The 22,225-nt window shown below is 34.3% G+C and overlaps 1 protein-coding gene across 1 annotated transcript in view; it reads right to left on the bottom strand.

The window, feature by feature from the left end:
* CSMD1 (CUB and Sushi multiple domains 1) overlaps positions 1–22,225 on the bottom strand; it is a 1,244,565-nt gene that overhangs the window by 427,512 nt on the left and 794,828 nt on the right. The window contains exons 8-9 of the mRNA XM_049818613.1: positions 8,762–8,849; positions 1,566–1,690 (exon numbers count right to left, since the gene is read on the bottom strand). Coding sequence (XP_049674570.1) covers positions 1,566–1,690; positions 8,762–8,849 — 213 coding nt within the window. The remainder of the gene's footprint in view (positions 1–1,565; positions 1,691–8,761; positions 8,850–22,225) is intronic.

Raw genomic sequence — 22,225 nt, 5'->3', positions numbered from 1 at the left:
GCTGAGTACTACTTGCACAACATCAAGGCCGCCTCTGTTTCTCACACTGCCCCAACAGCAAGTAGGCTGGGGGGGAGCAAGAATTTGGGCAGGGACACAGCTGGGACAGCTGACCCCAACTGACCAAAGGGATATCCCAGACCATAGGACAACACGGTCAGTGAGAAAAGCTAAGGGAAAGGAGGCACGTTCATGGTTATAGGTTTGCCTTCCCAGGCAACCATCACTTGTGCTGAGGCCCTGCTTTCCAGGAAATGGCTAAATATCTGCCCACTAATTGGAAGTAGTAAATAAAATCCTTATTTTGCTTTGGTTGCATGCACAGCTTTGCTTCACTTATTAAACTGTCTTGATGTCCACTCACAACCTTTCTGCCAGTTCTCTTGCCCATCCCGCTGGCCGTGAGCGAGTGAGGGGCTGGGCAGGTGTTTAGCTGCTAGCTGGGGTCATCCCAACACAACTGTTTACACTCCTTAACGAAGACAGCATTATTTACAGGTATATCGCATACGTGATTATACAAGTTGAAAAATCTATTCTGACAACAGGAGAAAAATATTTTTCTTTTGGTATTATGAATTAACTAGGTAATGAAACTTTTTGTAAGTGTTTGAGTTTTATGTAAGTAAGATTATGCTTTAGCTCATTCTTGAACAAGCAAAAGCTTAGGCCCAGGTGTTGCAAATCCTTCCCTCCACAGTCTCCCTATCATTTGCTGCCCTGTTAACTGGCATTCTGCACAAGATTTTCTGAGTACGAGTATCTCTTTGATCTACCTCAAAATGGCAAACAAAGTATATCACACAATTTGTATGATTTCTTTTTTCCTTTTTTTTTCTTTTTTCTTTTTTTCTTTTTTTTTTTTAATTAATGGTGGTGGGTTTTCTTGTTTTCCAGTGCCTGTCCTGGCTAGATTGTCTGTTTCTAGGAGGACATAAGGCAAGTACATTTCTAGGGTTAATACTTTCATTAACATGTACAATCCAAATATGCAACCCAAATTAATTATTCTACTGAGAAAAAGGAAAAGTTCTGTACATAGACATATACTCTTCATTTTTCCTATATACCTCAGTTCTGGCGTACTTTGACAGCATTTATGTATTTTTCTGTGCTTTTATTACAGGCTGTAGGTTGCAATAGAAAAACATACAAACAAACAAACAGCCACCTCCCCTCCTTCTCATAATATGAGGAACATAATATGATTGTGAGGAGCTCCTATTTAGGAATTTAATTAGAAAAGTTTAACCTAAACATAACTAACTAGTTCTACTTAAAATGTTTAACATGACAAAAAGAAGATTAAGTGAAATTAAAATTGTTAAAAGGAAATTAGCTTCCTAAATTGATACTGTTTCTACATCTTTGCTTGTGTGCTTCAAGCTAAAGAAAGATCTTTGGATATATACAACCATATACACACAAACTTATATATGATATAAATTATATATACACACGTGGGGTTTTTGCTTTGTTTTGAACATAATTTCATTGCATTTCTAAGCAGAAATTATAAATTACCTTTCCAAACCTCAGGTAAAATTCCAAAGAATAGCACCTACCTCTGCAAATTGGCCTGTGGTCACTCCAGGCAGCCAGTGTATCTGTCACTCTTTGACAGGTGATGCTCTTAGAACCTTGCAGCACATAATTATCTTCACAGGAAAACTGTACACTCGCACCCACCCTAGGACAAAAATGGGAGTAAGAATGTAAGAATTAAAACATATTTTAAATATCATCCTCCCCAAATAAATGTAATTGTCACGAAATGACAATATTTCTACGTCCAAACAAAGAAATGAAGGTGGAAAATTCTACACCATCATTACTATATTAATAAAAAAACAAATTATACTACAGGGAACAGATCTACTATTTAGTTTATCCACCTTTTAAAGAAGTAAGGCCAAGAATACAAAGCAATTGTGGTATTATGTTTGAGCCTTTAAACTATGACTTCAATGAATATATATACAGATATATATTTTAAGAAAAAATATAATCACTGTTCTTTCGGGCAACAAAATTTACTTCATGATTAATTTCAACCTCTCCATATTCTCTTAAATGAGAGAATAAGCAGTTAGATATGGTAATTTGTCAACATGTATGACCAGGAAATATTCATTTAAGTAAATTTTAATGATTTATTGAAAATTCCTGACCTTGTTGAAATTTTCTGTTAAAAATTACGCTAAATGATAACTTTTATTAGGACTGAAATATGACTGTTACACTTGTAGCTTTGAAATGTGTCTTTTGGGATGTTTTATAACTTTATTCTTTTTTTTTATAATAAATAATTTCTTTCTGAACAATGCTGATGAATATTTATGAAGAATTAAAAAACTGTGTATAGTTACTGTGCATCTCAAAGAGAGCTTTCCTAAACAGTATTTACATTTCTGCTTCCATTTATTATCTGTTACATTCTTTGTTCCCCATCATAATCAACTGTTTTTGTTGTTAGCTTTCTTGCACTTTTAAATCTGTATCTGATAATCCCATGGTGTGAACTCAGTGATCTTGATAAAGCAGATTTCTCAGTTTGGTCTTTCTAAGTCATTGAGTTCTAAACACCAGGGGATTGCTAGGTGGCAGTCAGAAAGCTCAGTGGTTAAAATTGTGCTGTGGAGAATAGCAAATAGCCTCATTCACTAACGTCCAGCTCATTCCTACCCTTCAAGAACAAGTATTCTTTAGTTTCTCAGAGGATCTCACAAAGAAAAACTATACTGTTTATCATTCTTATGATCTTCTTCTATAGTTCTTTCACAAAACTTGAATAAGAGCCTTTTTCTTTTTTTTTTTTTTTTTTTTTTTTAATTTTAAAATTTGAATGTGATGCTTCAAATCTAGGAAAGCTTTAAAACCTACTTTTCTTACCACTTGCTACTTGATCTGTTAAAAGTGAAAAAATCAGAAGGGTAGGGAAAATATTGGCCCTTTCCTTCAGTAGTTCATGGGAAATGTATGAAATCCCTGAAGGAGTCATATCATTTTCTATACTGTATTCATTTTATATTTGTCATTATCTACTATCCTTCCGAACATTCTTAAAACCCTCAGAAAAATAGACCAAGCATGATTCCAAATACATACCTCAAATTAATAAACAGTTTCTCTTATTGGGAAAGAAAATATTATGATTAATTAATCTGACATTTTAATGCTCTCAACACATATTTTTAAATGCATTTTTCTCATATTTTGTAGCATTATGAGCTCTGAAAATTTGTTCTATGGGAACAGGAAAAAAACAACCAGTTACCTAGTTGTGATAAATGTAACTTGAGAATTGAAGTATTTAAAAATCATACTGGATAAAGACTTTCCCAAAAGTATAATGATGTATGAACCAACATGAAAGCTTCAACATTTCCCTGGTTTGCTACTATTAAGACATGTAAGGAAAATTACAAAACTGTGTACATACAAAAAATTAGAGTAAAATGAAATGTACAATTATTGGATGTCTGCAATTGCAATTTATAATTTGACATACTTGATTATGCCCCCCAAGAAAGAAAGAAAGAAGGGTAAAAAAACCCAGGAGGAACACAAATATTCTGATGTCTGATGCAGTAAGTAAAGGTTTTCATGTTTAGACTGGGTTTTCATCATTACAGTAGTATTTTAAAAAAAATTATTAATGGATACATAAAATGTTACACACTAATCTATACATTTAGGATGATTCGATTTGTTTCACTATTATTCTACACAGTATATTGTATTTTCTTCCAAAGCTCTGGAAATAGTTTGTATCTAAGGACTAATAATGTGAACTTCATGTATTTTACACAGTGGATATCATCTTTTGAAATGTTTGATCACAAACTAAGTGACACAAAATAAATATGCTGACTACAGCATATTAAAAACAAACAAAAAATCTAGCAAAACTGTCAAATTAAAGAGCAAGGTAGGAACACGAAGTACTTAAAAGCTCCTTAGTGTTAGAATTTGAGGTGGAGAGAAACCTCAATGCCAGCTATAGGCATTGACAAGTACAATCTTTTGAAAGTCATTGCAAGAATTCTAATTAAACTTCAGGTGGGCTACAGAAGAGCAGTCATAGGTTTTACCAGAATGACTGAGATAGTTCTGGACATGATTTATGTGTGGCTACATTATATGCTAAGTCTGTTTTAATATCAGTTAAGATCCATCCTTTTTGAAGCACCTATTGTGAGAAATCAGGTTTATGCCATGAGTCTGACAACCGATACTTCCAAGAAAATAATTTCAATGTAATTCTAATTCTGCCAAGGCTTACAAAACAAAGGAAAAAAGTATTGAAAAGTTCTAAATACTGCTGTACCATGACATGTACTGACTGTCACACTATAATATATGTATGTGAAGGAAATTAAAAGTTTGTGTAAGTAACTAGTTAATAATGAAATATTTGTATATATATAGTTTCTATATAATACATACATTGCAGATATCTGAATGAAACCATATCTCTTCAGATGTTTAAGAGAACAGTGGATGCTGAAAAATCTCAGGTGAGCTGAGTCACTAGAGTATTTCCTGTTTCCAGGCAATCAGATCCAGCTAAACAAGCATCTTAGGGGAGGGGACGCACCTGGGCCACACAGACTACAAAAAAAGTCCTTATCCTCTAAGCAATGTCCAAATTTCCGAGGCTCTTCATTGGTTCTGCTTGACATTTTTCCATCAAAAAAGGGGGCATCCTTTTAAAGTCATATTTTAACTTACTTGATCTGTGATTTCAAAGGAAATTATTACTTCATTAATTTCCAGTTGTTAACAATGAATATTTTTAATTTCTTTTTTTTTTTCTTTTTCACATCTTTACCTCCTTAGTCACTGAACAAATCTGCGGGCACTGGAAGTGTTTTGTTTTGTTAATTCTGTATGTAAACTTTCAACAGGGGGAAGAAATCAATTTCCTCTTTTTTTTTTTTTCTATTTTAAATTTGAACTGTATCAAAGCAAAATTTGTGCTTTTATAAAGCAAGCTAGAATTTGACTGAAAGAATGGATTTTTAAAAAAGAAAAAAATTCTGTGAGAAATACTAAGCAAAAGAAAGTTCCTTTAATTTTAAAAAGCTGTTTTGAAAATTTAAAAGCTATTTTTGTTACAAGTGTCAGTGGGATTGTGGAAAATGATTGTATTTTCACAGTACCACACATACTATGTAATATTTAAGGAGAGCTGAAATGTTATTGTTTGTATCCATTTTAGATTTCATTTAAACAATCTACTGTTTTGAGGCCTCACAGAAAAATAAAATGTGATATTTACCCCAAACATGTATTGATTATGCTCTCATTATCTAGCAAAGTCTGAGTTGCCGTTTTGCCCTCAAAATGAATCCAAATAGCCGCTGGATTGTTTTGAAATCACTGAAAATCACCTCCCCTACATCCTGAACTGAACACAGTAAAAGCATGGCAGGAGGACCGAATGAAAAGGTTAAGATTTCAATACCTTTTTGTTTGCTTTATGATATTAGAATGAATGCCATTATTATGCTGAAAATGATGAAACCCTTTTCAAAGAACTTGTCATCCCTGAATCAGTTGGGTCTCAGGCTGTCTTGAAAATAAACCCTCTGCGTTTCCATCAATCCCACTCACAACATGTCTTTCAGCAGACTAGAAAAGATTTTGAATAATGTGCATTTTCACATGTTTTAGTTCAGATTAATATCCACAGTTGCCATTCTCCCCCTGACAAGAACAATAGCTCCTTCTGGTGTCTATACTTGCCTCTTAGAAAAGAAAAAACATTGCCTTTCTTTTACTCTCCGCAGTATTGTCATTACATTGGAGAAATGCAACAGCAAATATTATTTCCTGTCTCTTATGGAGGAGCTTGAGTTGTCATTTCAGAGAAAGAAAAACTAAATTCTAGCCAAATTCTCTATTTAAATTTCAAGCTAGATATAGATAGCTAACTTTAAGATAGCTAAGATATGTTTTAAATAGGTATTAAAAAAGTTTACAGTACATGAAAAACAGTTTCTGTTTCATAATCAGTTTTCAGATAACAAGTAAGGTTTAGGAAAAAAATAAGATTTTATTATTTCTCTCAAATAATATTCAGAATTGGAGGCCCAAAACACACACACAAATAACAAGTGATCAAATTATATTAATGTGTTTTATTTATCAAATCTTACATGATGTTGCTTGTGCTATTTTTTTAACACCTTACGCATTCATTCACCCCCATGGACAGCAAGGTATATTAGGTGAAATGAAAATATTGTCAGAGGCTGAATGGGGTAAAGGAAGGAAGGGAATAGCCTTGCTCTGTCAATTAGGTAAGCATTGCTTATAAGTAAGCTCCAGACATTTAAGATACCTTTAACCCACATTCATTCATGAGAGACTGCGTTCAAAATATAGTTATCTATATTTTGCAAGGTTCCTTGACATTAGATTCACTCAGGTATCTTAAATTATATTTTGAGCTTTAAGGTTCTTTTGGGCTTTCCCTCTTCTTGATATTTTCATGCACTGCTGGGAATTTTCTTGTTGGGCTCTCCCATGTTGGGGTTCACACATTTGCATCTTTGGCCCCCTTTCACCAAAATTATTTTAGATCCCTTTCTCTTTCAAATTAAGGACTACAGTCTGGAGGGGAAAAGAGGTAATTCTCTCTCTTACCGTCTTCCAGTTTACCAGTGCTCTTAGACCTGCTGTTGTTTCTTAATACTGATGTGGACCATAACTAGATGAGAGCCTGCTTGGCCCACAGTGTGTCATGAACACACAACATCTGTACGAGATTCATAGATTCGCAGAATAAATTAGATTGGAAGAGGATGTCATCTAGTCCAATTCCCCACTCCAAGCAAGTCCAGTTGGAACAGAGGGCTCAGGGCCCTGTTCAGGTGAGCTCTGAATGCCTCCCTGGATGGAGATTCCACAAACTCTCTTGCAAACTTGCTCCACTGTTTGTCATCCTCATAGTAAAAACATTATTACTATTTTTTTAATTCTGAGCCTAGTAGTAATTTACTATGTCCCACCTTATGGCCATTGCCTCTAGTCCTGTCAGTGACCACCTCAGAGAAGAGTCTAGCTTTCTCTTCTCTACACTTTCCTGTTTAGTAGCTGTAGACAGGAACAAGGTCTTTCAGATTCTCTTAAGGCTGAGCAAACCCAGAACTCTCAGCCTCCTCTTATATGTCATGTGCTCAGGCTCACTCACCATCCCAATCTGTTGAACTTGCTCTGATATCTATACTTAATGGAGTTAGAAAGTCCCCTTCAGGTGTGACTTCATGCCATTCTCCATTAAACATTTAGGCTATGGGGTTAACGTTTTCCAGAGATGCTTTTCTCTCTGCACTAACAACAGAGTGATCCTAGATGTTGCCTTTAATTCTTTCAACTAAGTATTTTATTTGGAGGAATTCAGATGAAGAGGTATGCTCTGCACCATTTATGGCTATAAGGAGAGACTCAAGTGGAGGAGGGAAACTGAGGCATACATGCACAAATAGTGAAGTAAAATAGTCTCCAAAATAACAGTGGCTGTATACAGGCTATCCCTCCAATGAATACACGCAGACACTTTAATACATCTTGAGAAAGAGAACTTTAGTATCCCATTTTTACCTAGTCTTCTACCAACTGATATTTCTCTCCTCAACACATCAAGTGTTAATAAAGATCTAGATAAAAAAATTACATCTGTTTTCCTAAAACAGCAGACTTTTGGACAGCAAGTACATACTATATTTTTGTATAATACAATTTTGCTTGCAGCAGCTGTACTTGCCAAGTTGAAACAGAATATATAGAACAGGATAATAGCAAACATCTTCTGGACAGCCTGTCTCTCTCTAGCCTATTTATTGAAAAGCTTATTTCACTTCATTATTTTTTAAAACACATTTAACTGATGCCCTGTTGCTAATGACATCCTAACTTTGCATATAACTGATTCTCTTAACATTGGAGTTGTTTGTGATTTCTCAAACTCCTTTGAGGTTAAATAGAGAAAAATCCAGAAAGGCTAGGTCAGTGAGAAATAGAATATATTTTAAAATTCTTTTTCCTGTCAGCTATGCCCTAGCTTGGAAGAGCCTTGATTCAATAGCCAGGTTTGATTAACTTGCTTTCTGGAGTTGCAGAGAACTTGGCACAATTCCTTCCAATTCCTATGACGTTTTCCTTTCCATTTACTCTTAGGTCTGGCTGTCCATTCCCTGCTGAGCAATTTATAAATCTCTGCATGAGCTGGAGGCTCCCATCTCCTTCCTTTGACCCTCTTCTCTGCCACACCTTGAAGTCCCTGCTTTTTTTCCCCAACAGGGAAAGAGCAACCTTCCTTCTTTCTTCATAAGGATCCATTTGACCTCATCCTCTTTTTTTTTAAATGAATATAACAAAAGCTGAAAACAAAAAAAGCAAGGAGTTGGTATTCATCATAGCCTCAGACACTGAATTTGCCATGTTTGCCGAGCTTTTTAACAACTTTTATATAGTGGGAAAACAGACAATTCTCTCTGCTGCTGCTTCTATGCTGTCTGGTGAGTTCTGCCTTTCCTACACAAGATTATGATGCTCTAAAATTCCTATTTAAAATGCATTGATTTCAAAGAGAAACAAGCAAAACCAAGATATGCAATGGACTGGAGCTATTTTGACAAAGACTAGAGACATTTGAAACTAGGGAAATTACACGTATCTGCAGTTGCATGCTTTGCATGCACGTAACAGGAAATACCTCCTCTTGGACATACAGAAAACTAAATGTGCCTACCTGAAGTCAGAGCCCACCCTTTTCCCATTTTCAGGAATTCCAGGATCAGGACATGTATCAGATGCAATTGCATCCCCACCCTGGGTCACTGCAAAGTAAAGGAAAAAAAAAAAAAAAAAAATTTAGATATACAATTGTAAAGATGACTCTTCACTTTTCCAAGACATTAACTTCCACAGCCTGAATTCAACCATATGCATATTCATAATTTTTTCTTGGAACACTATAAATTATTACTAAAAAGAAGCCCCATATAATTGATTTCTTGGGTTTATTGTTTATTTCCTTTGGTTATGGTAAAAAAACCCCATGTTTTGCTTCTGTGGGAAAATGAATGATTGATTTCCCATGATCAGTCATCTTTTTTATGGATATAGTAGGATCCATGGCTGTTCTCAGACAGGGAACACAACATTTCATGAAGTCACCTTCTGAAATATTCACAACACACCACTCTAAGTTTAAGATAGTGTAAGAAAATAAAATCTCATTTAAGCTTCTGTCCATAATAAGACTTGAAATAGACGAAAGTCAAGAACCCAACTGTAATACAGAAATAATTTTATGAAGATAAAGTTCATCTCAAAAATTTACAGAAAACCCCATAGAGCAATGCATTTCTAACCAGCTCATGTTATGTGCTCATGCAAACAAGGCTCAAAATCTCTATTTTGTGTTTTCAGGTAGGAATAGAAAGAGAAGATATCCTATACTGTTTCATTCCTTTTGCCCTCTGCTTTTTCTTCCTCCAGACTGTCAGATATTTAAATAATACTAGGTATATAAATGTATAAATTTATAATCCTTTCAAAACTCAAAACAATTTGAACATTCAATTTTCACTTTTCTTCTTTTTCATTTGTAAAAAGGTATTTATGGAATCTGTGGAATTAAAAGTAATTAATCATAAAGAAAATACATAAAGTAACAGAGCACAATAGTGTGAATATACAGAAAACCTGAATACATATGTGCTTTCTATCCTGCACACATGCACAAGTGTGTCCATATGTATTTACTCGTCTCCTGTTTTTCTGTTTCCTCCACAGATGAATAGAGCTAGTAGGAATTTGTGGATCACATTTTTCATTTTAAAAGATTTTTGGGAAACTGTTAAGAACAGGGCAGAATGTTATCTCTGAATAAAAAAAAAAAAAAGTTGGAATATTTCAGCTGCACAAAATAAATTACACAAGCCTGAGTGGATTACAGATGACAGCATTACAGCTGAAAGGTGATGAGAGATTAGATGTAAAAAGTGGCTGGTTTTCCACACAGTGATATGCTTTCAAATTGAATACAGCAGCAGAGTATGGTGACAAGCGGGATACGTACGATCAGATGGTAAGTGCTATAAATCTTTATGTCTGTTTTGGCAGCATCAGGGACAATTAATTTGTATAGAAATCCAAAGTTTTACAAGAGAAGATTTAAAGAAATAAAAAACTCTATATACAGCACTACAAAAACATAACTAAGACAAAGCACTTGTAAGTACCAAAATACTTGACCTGAGCATAGATTCTTCTTAAAGTAAAGAAACTGCAACAATTACAGTATATTTCAACATTTGCCTACTTTTTCTTTTTTTTTTTTTGGTATATAGAATATTTTAAAAATATAGGAAAGGAAAGGAATCGTCTCTTTCTCCACATCTTTTTAACATTACTTATTGCATTGTACACTGTTTGTCCCAGAAAACTCTCTTTAAAGAAAGTGAAGAAAGATTATGATAACTTCAGATATGTTTTTGCAGACACAGTTAAAAATATGATGTTTTACTTAAAAAAAATATTTCCTGATAAATAAAAAACCCCAAAGCATGAGTAAAAATCCAGTTCAGCTGGACAGAAGTATAGCATCTGCAATTCACCAGCTTGACAACACTCCAGACCAAGAGTCTAATCCTACTAATTTCACTAATATTACTTAGATTGATAAAAAATTGTGTGTGTGAATAAAGGCTTTCAGAACAAGTTTATACTAGCTAGTAAACATGTATTTTATTCTGAGAATTTAATTTTGTATTTTCTTGAGAATTGTCAGCATTGAAGTGCTGTTACAGTCAAAACCTGATCTTGCTAAAAAAGCAGCTTGCTTGTACAATGATGTTCCTTCAAATAAATAATCTTCCTACTAATATTTCTTCCTTTTTTTCAGGAAAAACACCCCCAAGTAGGTACTACTTTTAGCACAGAAGTGTAGCTTTGTTAGTGGAGGTGAAGTTCAATTTTGACTACTGAATCACCAAAACACAAAAAATAAGCAATATGACTGGTATAGTTATTCAACATACCAAGTTTACTAAACTTGAACCTTACTTCTCCACTGCCTTTGCTATCATGTTTTAAACACAAACACATTGCAGTGAAGCTACCTCCTTTTACAGACATACATACAAAATGCGTAAGTGTTTTGTTTGCGACACCAGTAAATGTTGACTGAGACCTTACTCATAGCACTGAACGAAGTGATCTCCCCAGATGGATGATGACCTTTGCAAAATTCTCTTCTCAGCCATGACCTTCCTCTGTCAACACACTCTCACACCAATATCAGGGAAGGGTGATTCAGGCTATCGTTTACCCAGAGAAATACTCTCTTGAAACAGAGCAGATATATGTCTGGAACTCGGCACATCTTCCTGGAGGTTTACAGGCCTTGTTAATCATGGCCCAGGTTTTAGCTTCCACTTTCCCCGATGAACTGTCAAGTGTTTTTTAACAGATGGTGGTTGCATGACATGCTGTCATAACAAAATAAATCCAATACCTGTAAAACAAGCCTGTCTGATTTTATCTTTCCAGATGGGAAAAAAGGAACAAATTTCTTAAATTAGTGAAATCATTTATTACCTTTAGTGCTTCAGGGACACCAGGGACTTTAGTGCATTTATAAATATACGTATATACTTTTACATGTTAATATGCTTTAAATCTTTACCTGCCAGTATTTTGGAATTTACCTAAAAATTAGATTTTAAGATTTTTTTATCTCCAACATTTGTTATTATCCAGACTGAAAATAGATTAAATGATGCCCAAGTGCATCCCTGTCAGAGACCTTTATCTTCCTCTGGTTCAATCCTGTCAGATTTCCCCTTTATCCACCACCACTATGAAGTATTAGCCACTGGTATTGAGATCCATAACATGGGAGGAGAAAGCATCATCTTTGATTTGAGTGTCTCACTTCTAGAATATGTTTAAACCTTGCAGTCTCATTCTGAAACCATCTTTTAGACGTCATCTACTATTCATCCAGTCACATGCCCAATCTTTCACTGTTTTACCTTTAAAGACAAAGACTTTTGTATGCCCTTGAAAGACCTGTCTTACCTGTTTGTACTCTTTCAAAATGACACTGTATAAAGTTTCATTTACCTAGAGTGTTATAAAGTGTTTCATGCTTTTTGCATCTTTCTTCTGATTTCTCCTTCTTTATCATACCAAACTTGCTTCTCTTTACTTTCAACTTTAACTATCATAATCTCAATTTTCATTTTAGAATTTTAAAATTTCAAAACAATGAAGGTATTTTGGAATATGGAAGATTATTTTCCTATTTAAAGCTTGTAAAACTTAGAAATAAATATCAGTTATGCAGAAACTTTGGCACAGCTATGCGTTAATTAGTAACATTTATCTTAAAGCACTAACAATGTTCCTCTGTATTGTGAATATAAACTAAATATTTATTTATAAACCTGTATTTATGAGAAATAAATTTAGTACCAGTCTAAATAATACCATCCTCTCTTAATATATTCTTAGTACATTCTCAGTATACTCTTTCTGTTTTAAAAAGAAGTTTAAGAGTATATAATCCTGGAAAATATCAAAGTAAGATACTGTTTTACATAAATAATTCTTCACACCATATCCCAGTTGCACACAAGGAACTTCAAGGGACTTCAAGGAACCATCAGCTAGAAAAAAAACGGTGTGTGTTCCATGAGACTAACATCTGAAAAACTATTTGAAATCACAGGGTAGGGAGAACAGTGAGGAAAGATTCTAGTCAGTTTTTGGTTTTTTTAGTATTAGTTACTGTAGAGTCTAACAGATCTCTGCCTTTCTCTTTTTAACAGAGGGTTTGAGAAGAACAAAGGTGCTTCAAGCACCAGACATGTCTGTAGTATAGAGACAGAGAATTCTCAGTGGATGCAGCTTAACTCTGGAACTTCTCGACACACCATGCTATTATATACTGCAAAACTTAAATATTCTCAGCCCTTTCTGCAGTAATAGTGGAAGAGAAGCTGTGAGTTCATTAACGTGATGGACAGCTTTTCAGTCTATATACAAACTCTATGGTTAAGACTGGTGATTTAAATTTCTATTTGATAAAAAATCTATTCTTTCTTTACAGACAGAGAATGAATCAATAACATTTCTTCAGTTTCTCAGCTGGGATCATGCCGACTAGAGTTTCCACAGCTTTGGAGGTCATCTTTATTGTTTTACTCGGTATATGACACAGTAAGAATAGAACTCCTTTAAGATGTTTCACATGTTCTAACGCAATAGTTAGAATCTTGTTTACTGCCAGAAGAAAGACTGGCAGTAACTGTAAACAGAAATCAGACCTTAAAAAGTTGTAATCATAATAATAAACAATTAGCAGATACATTAACATCCTAATTTAGCTCAGCATTTGGGAAGTGTTTAACTTTAATCAAGGAGCAATATTAGGCAGGAGGAAGGGATGGTGCAACATATGTCTCATGCAGCAAGAGAAGCAACATGAGATCTCTCTTGTTATAATATCGGTTCTACTCCAGGCAAGCTGCCTTGCTTTAGATGCATTTGGAATCTGAATATACATTAATGATCTACTCATGCTCATGTAAAGCATATGATGAAATGCTTTGAAGGGGTGGACTTTGAAGCAAAAAAATTATTATGTATAGATGTATTATACTGTCTATCTTTCTTCAGTAGCTATTAGGTCAGTAACAAATATTTGGTGTTCACGCTTCAGCCTGCAATACCTACAATTTTAAAGCTAACAATTTGGGCAGTCTGTTTGGACATTTACTCATTCTCCTAGTGATATCACCAACCTATAGAAATGTTCTGGATTTAAGAAAAAAAGAAATCCATAAACCCAGGAACACTCATTCCTTCAATAATGTCTTTTAACAATTTTCAAATTAAAACAAAAATTGCAAGAATCACCTACAAGAAGGCCTTGCCCAATACTGCATAGAGGCTACAGAAAAGACCGTAAAATACACTGTGGAAAGTTATTATAAGAAATTTCTTTCTAGAGTATACTGACAAGTTTGTAAACTGAACAAAACTTTACAATGAATGAGTACTTTATCTCTCTATTATGATGAAAATAAAAGCTGACATATGTAAATATCAACCTCTTTCCAGCCAAGAAGTCACACGTAAGTGCAATGACACTGTATCAGTGAAACAAGATATTAGATGCACTAATTAATGCATTAGAGCCACATCTTGGTTATTCATTAAGCTCCTTAGATTTACAGTCATGTCCATTTTAATTTTCTAAAAGGTTGATACGTATTAAAAAAAATCTAACAGTTCTACACATAATTTTGGTCATTAAATAATTATGCTTCAAAAATGAAAGCAAAATATTTCAATTATTCTTTATCAAGTGTACTAGAAATCACTTGTTTCACATAGCAATGAATAATGTGGTCGCTGGAAAAGAAAAAAAAGATGTATATCCTTAATGTCGTGACATGACAATATATGGAGAACAGGTATGAAAGGTTATCATTATATAAAAGAACTGAATATACTGTGATTGTTTGGAATTTAGAAAGTTGGAATTAATGGATGATAAGAAAGATTTTAAAGCACAAAAGCTTCAATTCACAAATATATTCACAGGCAGAATTAATTGAATGAAATTTTCCGCCATAAGTTTAGCTGCATTTGCTCTAAAATGTCAGTTACCCCCAACCTGAGGATAATTTCAAGCTTGTGAAGTTTTTTACTTATCCAGATCAAATAAAAGAATGAATTTGTGAATAATTTTAATGGTCAGACTGCATATACAGCAGGAGGTCTTTTTTTGTTTGCAAAGACATTTATTAGCAGACTTCTTGTGTTGCACTTCTTAGCATCACGTATGCTTTAGCTATTTCAAGATAGTGTCTTACTGCAAATAATAGGGCAGCAAGTTAGAGTTATGATAAAACTTGCTTATAAACAATGTCTTTGCATACACCAAATCATCTGTGTTAGATTTTATTCTAAAAACTATGACACAGTCAGGAAAGGGCAAAACTGTTTTACATGAAAATACGCATGAAACGTCAAATGTAGTTATTTTAATAATTTTGGTCTACATAATTCTGACTACATTTAAAAAAGTGATAGTTGGTTTTGTCTCTTGAACTCTTCACCAAATTAGAGGACATAAATTGGATTTAACTCCTTGTTCTAAGTTGGAAACCTAATAATGAGATACAAGGGCATTACTTATATGGGTATATGGAAGTATATGCTTAGTAACAGATGTTGCCTTATAATTAAATAAGATCACAGACATGACAGAAAATACAGATTTGAGTAGAAATAATAGCTGAAATGAAAATACCATGACAAAAAATATATATATTTCAACTGGAGAAAGAAATACAAAGAGTGCTATGTAATATTTTTCCACTCAATTTCATCCAGGCTTTTAGAAGACAGGAAAACTACTGTTAGCAAAATAAAATGAGTTGATGGTCCATATGCTCCATCATAGGCTTTAAGTAACTGCTTCAGTAAAAATAGAATAACACTGATCTGTTACAATCAACAGAAATAAACCTGCATTATTCTAATGAAGAAGTGATAGATTACTGAAACCCAGAAAGACAGAAAAGAGGAAAGAAATAAACAAGGAAGGACAGGTAATGAAAGTTTTGAAGTTCAACAACCTAAGTACTTTCAAGAAAGTAGTTCAAACTCTCTTTTTCCTTAATTTACCTGTGAGTTGACTTTAATGTTTCAATACTATTGAACAGGGAAATATGGTCCTGTTGACACCAGATGACATAAGCATATAAGGCCATTCTGGGCAGTTATAAAAAAGAAACTGCTATCCAAAACCTGCCCAGGTGAATCTGGGCCCAGAACACACTTACAGATGGCACTGTGTTTCTTCAAAGTCATTAACAAATCTTCCAAAGTATTGTTCTATTAGTTCAACAAGCTATAGACAGCTGTTAGATTTCATTTAAGACTGAAGTTCTCCAGTATTTCTCATAAGAGTATTTTAGCTTTGAAAATTATAAAGAAAGTTTAATCAACCCTCTTGCTTTGAAAAGTCAGATAAAAAAAAATATTCATTTCTGTAACAGAAACTATAAATAACCCTATCATTTTCACATTCTAAAGATAATTCCTTTAGGCTTTTTTGAATAAGCTCTAGCACCTTCACACATTGGGAAATCGTTATCCAACTGGATTGCAGCTGTCAACACTTGGTTAAAATACAGGATCTCTGTAGTTTACTGATATATTTATGGCACTCCTTTCTCTAGCAGCTGGGGATTTCTACCAGTAGTCTTATACTTGCTACAGCCAAAATAGTTGGTATGTCCCACTCACCTTTTTTGTTCCTTAGTAATCACAAGGCCTGAGAATAGATTGCCCTTACATAATTCCAACAGTGGTTTTGTCCATTCTTAGTTATCAGCAGTTAATAAAAAGAAAAAAAAATAAATTTCTCTTTGTTTTGTTCTGTTTGGATTTCCCAAGGGAATTTGAGCAACTCTCCTTTGCATCCACGTCTGTTTTCAGCAGCTGCATATAAGATTTATTCCAGCTTAATGAAGCAACTTAACGCTCAGCAGATGCACAGCTTTCAGTCAGTCTGGGAGCTTATTAGTCCAGCTTCTCTTGAAGTTGTGAAGAGCCTGCTCACTCAGAACAACCTTTGTTTTTATATTTACCTCTAGATCAATATAACTATTTAAATAAATATATTTTTACATAGCCAAAAAATGCCATATTTGGAACTGTGGAGAAAAATTGTCAAATGTTTACCTTTTTAGTGTAATGAAACATTTACATTTTAGCCTGATGAAAATATTACTTAAAGGGTAGAAGTGAAAGGATTAATTTTAGTTTTAGCAGAAAGTTATAATTTAAATATATTTTCCCTGTCATTTAGAATACATTGGGAAGTAGAATATATTCTATTTATTTCCCCCATTTCTATGGGGAAATTCCTACAAGTCACACAAAAGCTACAGTTCAGAATCAGATGCATCCACCATATATACTTTTTTGGGGGGGGGGGGGCGGAGCTGGTCAAGGTCTTCCACAATGCACAGGCAGTTATGCAAACCTCCGGAGATACTGTTTGGCTCATTACAGATAAAGCTGCATCATAAAAGATGGAGACTCCTTTGATAGTTGCAAACACAAGATTATCACAGGTGTTGAATTCATCAGTCCCTAGGAACAGACAACAGAGTTTGGAAAAACCAGGTCGACCATACTGAAAGCATGTATCTGATTTCCTTCAAATGATGGTGCACACGCAACAAGCTACTAGTGCCAACAAGTACTGTTAAGTGCGAGAAAACTGGTGGCTCTTAAAATCTGAAATTTTCCAGTGAGTAAAGTTCACTCACCAATGATTCAATACAGTTCCACCAGTTGGAACATGTAAGTTTACATTATGCTTGCTTTTGGTCAAGGAATTGACACCATAGTAAGAGTACCTTAAGATTGCAAAATCTATCACTTCTTAAGACTTGCTTGAACTGAAGCTGTCCATGCCTGAAAATGTACAAACCCATTTTTATCTTTTCATTTTGATTTATGATTCATGGAAGATACCAATTTAAGAATATTGTCCCTTCATTAATCCTGATACTTAAATAATGATCTGTACCATATCTTTATATTGCTCAAGGTCATGAGGGGAAGACAGAGAAGAAACTTTCCCTTATCACTGCATAACAACTACATTGTGCTGTCTTTGTGGCTTACTTACAGTAAAACTATTTAGCACTCACCTATACTCATCAAGCCTATTAAGTTCTTATACCATTGAAGACACTCCTTAGTCATAAGTTTTCACACTGTACTTTGGATTCCAGTGTTATTTCACGACTTGCTGTAGGTAATGACACTTTTGCACCAACTGCAAAGACCAAACTTTGACTGCAAAATATTTGTCTCCAGACATGACCAAGTATTTTACTCTCTTAGTATTACATAATACTCAAACACAAGAAAATGGAAAGCCATGACCTCAGTGAAGTCAAGAGATAAAATATCAGTAATGACAGCAGGTGCAGGATTTTATCTGATAGGCAAATAATAAATAAATAAAAAAAAATAATAAATACATTACAATTTCTTCTTCACATCACATGACAGAAAGAAAAAGTCAAAACTTGACATGAAAATGAAATTACCATTATACATTTGTCCTTTGCAGACCACACAATAAGCTATGTGTAAGACTTAAATACATAGCTCAGAGAAAACAGAGTTGTTGCTTTTTCCAGTACCACTTCATTCAGAAATGTAGGAAATCCAGTAATTTACTTTGAAACGACAGAGCTGATGAAGAGTCAGTAGTAAAGATCAATTGTATGGGATATCCAGTAGCATTTTTTCAAAAGAAATAAACCCAATATGTTGTTTTGTCTCAGTGGCTTAGAAGTTTGGAAAATTCCATTTTTCACCAGCATCAGGTTATAAACTCACCCTACAATGCTATTTACTTGTAAATATACTGCTACTTTATAACATATTTTATTGATTCACAAGGCAGTCCTTTTCTTTGCCTTAAAAAATAGCTATCTAGCATCTTACTGAGCACTGCCATTTCTGCAATAAACCTGAAGGTGACTATAAATTTTAATTTTTTATATCAATAAGGGTTAAAATAACTGTGTTTAATAAAATTCTCATTTCCTTAATTAGTTATTTAATATACATTTGTCAATCAATGCATTACTTGATTTTTTAGTCTGGTAACTGACATTAGATTTTTGGTTGGCTTTTCAGACTAAATTGTTTAGCATTGTGTAACAAATCTGAAGAGGTAACAAAACAGTTAGCCATGTGCATACTGCATTGAGAATCTTATTTTTCAATACAACCTTTAGGATTTTGCATTGAATGTATATATATTGGTCCACTATCCAAGATTTGCAGAATTTCATCAAATAGGCTTCAACTTGGAGAAAGTGGTTAAAATTAGAAAATAACTGCTAACTATGGGATAGTCTACTGGGGTGGAGCTGTTTATACAGAAAATAAGATAAACTGATCCATAAAAAATCCATTCTCTAGCCTTACTCTGACTTTACTTTTGACTTTGAGCAAGCCACTTAAGACCACATCTTAAGTGAAACGTAGGTAGAACTTGGAAGCTTCTGACCAGAACTATTCCTGAAGTTTCCTGTTGAGCTGCTCTCTAAAGCTGGAAGCATTTAAGTTGTGAGGGGTCTTCACTTTCTGCCTACTTTCACCTACTTAATAGCTGCAGTTTTGTTCTTGTCAAGAAGCAACATCTCTTAAGAGTCCTCTAAGTCCTCTAAGTCCTCTTACTAAGCATTGTACTGTCTTTCTTTTTCTCACAGTTAGAGCAGATGAGCTCAGAATATCTCTGACATATCACCAAGAAGACTGAATTTCTCACAAAATAAGAAACACAGCAGCTGATGATGATTTTCTTTAGCGGTACAGCTTAGTAGTTAGAATAGTCTTAAAAAATAATAATAATAAAAAAAAGTTCACATACCTTGTCTAGCTTAGTTAATTCAAGTTAACTTCTTTAGTTTTCTGTATAATGCCCAGGTCATAAAACTACTTGTACATTGGTGTGGTTAGTTCTCTCCCCTTTTCTCCTGTTGCAATTGAAATATTTGGGGGTGGGGGGAAGTTATTTGGGTCAGAGAAAAAAAAAAAACACCAACAACTGTAAGAATAAGTATGGTTGTGTAGCATGAAAAAGACACTCAGACAGTGAAAGACATGAATTTCAAATTCTGCGGTGAGCACTTGTTTTCAGATAAATGTTAGGAATTCATAGATAAAATAAGCACTCCTTGAGATCTTGTAATTTCTACTTTGGCTTAAACAGGACAGCTGTACACTTCCTTTATTATCCCCTAAATTGTCTAGCCTGCCTTTGAGATATTCTTCTGCAAATACATGTAGATATTCTTCTACAAATACTTTTAGATATTCTAGTACTTCACTAAATGATCTTCTGAGTAAGTTTGGGGAGAGGTGTTGTCACCTCAAACCAGTTCTGGATTGAAAAGTGTATTTATCTTCCTGGAAAGAAAGATTCCAAGACGTTGTGTCCAAATGGATTGAACTGCCTCTGTTACATGGAATAGAAGATTTGATTACTGTTTTCAGCACTTCTGAAAAGCTGAATACATTGTGCTGTGTGCTGTTATACAAAGAGAGAATACAGAGCACAGTTGGAGTGAGGCTGCTCACTCAGGGTACTGACCATTCTGAGTACCTTAATTCTCCATGATGTTGGATACACTGCCAAATGTTAAATCAAATCAAGAGTAAGACCAAGGAGCAAGGTACTGGGCCAGGGACAGGAAGCCAGGAGAGGTTGGGTACTTCTGTAAGAGATAGGGATTTTCAAGGGAAAAGCATAAGCCCAAGCATCAAGGTCCACACAAGCAGTTTTCATGGACAAGACTGGCAAAGACTGCAGGTTGTTGAAAGTTTTTATAATGTGCTTAACAGGTGGTTCAACTGAACTAAACTCAATGACAGAGCAAGAGTAAGCACAACATGCAAGCTGAGAATCCTGTTCAGAGCTGGAGACCATTTCTATGGCCACTGACCTCACCTGTTCTTTTTAATTCACTAACTGACCACTCATAGTTGATGATTTTAGATTTTTGTATTATTGTTGTTTCATTTTCTTTAGAGAATTTGTTGGTTCATTGCAGGACCCAGAAGAACATATGAGGATGATATTTATATCTTTCTTAATTACTAGACAGTGCATACTGGCCACAATTTACTTTGCTATGCATCCAAGAGAAAGTGAAAAAAACTATGATTTACAGATTGTTAAATAGCTTTTCTTCTTAATCAGGATTGTGTTTGTTTTCTTTTATTCTTTTCCACTATTTGTTTCAGTATTCCTCAATGCTGCAAAGACAATGTTTTTTCCAGTTCTTACAAATAAATTACATTTCTAACAGCTCCAATGAACAAGATTAGAAGGGAAAACTGCCAATGACTCAGATTATTGAAAGAATAATGGAGTAGGAGTTGCTTTTCTTTTGGGGTACCTGCTGAGGGAAATAACGTTCTGATAACAAGAGAAAAAATAGAAGAAGTTCTGTAAGTTGGTATATAGCAGGGTTTAGCAGGTATGATCACTGTGACACACAGGTAACGCGAGGACAAATATGCTTACTGTGACAGTAGAACTGAATTCTAGTCTATATCTTAAACACCATGATCATTAACATTTCAATATTTCCACTGATTATGTTTATGGGTGAAACTGAGTGAAGCCAATACAAGATCTGTCGTTTGCTCTACCTGCCTCAAACAAAATAATAATCATATTGTAATCATAAAAGGGGTCAGTAAGAGACTGAATCTATTAACAAGTGTTTATCTCCTGGTTCAAGTGGAAAAAAAAAAAGAGACGAGGCATTCCAAAGAAAGAGATGGGGCATTCCAAAGACATAAAATTTAACAGAACAAAGTTGTTAATTTTCAAGATCTGACTTATTTTCTTAATACTTCAGCTAAATAGTTTTAGTTGCATTTTTTTCAATAAAAGACATATTTTATTCAGTTATAAAATAAATAATTACATGTATATACATAAATTACATTTCTAGGGCTAAATCTACACTACATGGTAGTGCTTCTGGTTGAAGTGCAGTGCTGACACTCTAAGAACTGTATTTAACTGGCTAGAATAAATATCAAATGTCTAGCTACAATGATTGTAAGGGATGCACAATCCTTCCAAGAAATAAGACAAATATATTCCAACTAAACTTTGCATTATTTCAGTTAAAGTTCTGTAAGTTAAATCGATAAGCAACCTGTCTGTGGAGACACCAGAAGCTGGATAAGAATTACAGTTCCCAAGAACTACCAATTTTATATTTAATACATAACCGTAGTAGATGGCTTCTCCAGTGGTCATTTTACCTTCTAAATCCACAAAGGGCTTCACATTTAAAGTAGCATTTACAAGGCTAAATCCAAAGGTAGATCATGGCCATTTACTTCTGTGAGAACCTAAAATTCAGGGAGCACTTTTTCTTTTGTTTTTTTTTTGTTTTTTTTTCTGTGTTACTTTGTGCAAAGTATCTGTTCAGAAGACAGACTATTCCTTTTGCTGATCTGCCCACCTTTATTAAGAAAGAGTACTGATCTCTAGTTCCTTTTGAGTGTCCCATTCCAGGAAGGACTTCAGAACTGTGAATCCTTAGTACAGTGAAGCATATTCTGACAA

This window comes from Accipiter gentilis, chromosome 16 (assembly GCF_929443795.1).
Source record: "Accipiter gentilis chromosome 16, bAccGen1.1, whole genome shotgun sequence".
NCBI lineage: Eukaryota > Metazoa > Chordata > Aves > Accipitriformes > Accipitridae > Astur > Astur gentilis.
This window is presented reverse-complemented; position numbering and strand designations above follow the sequence as displayed.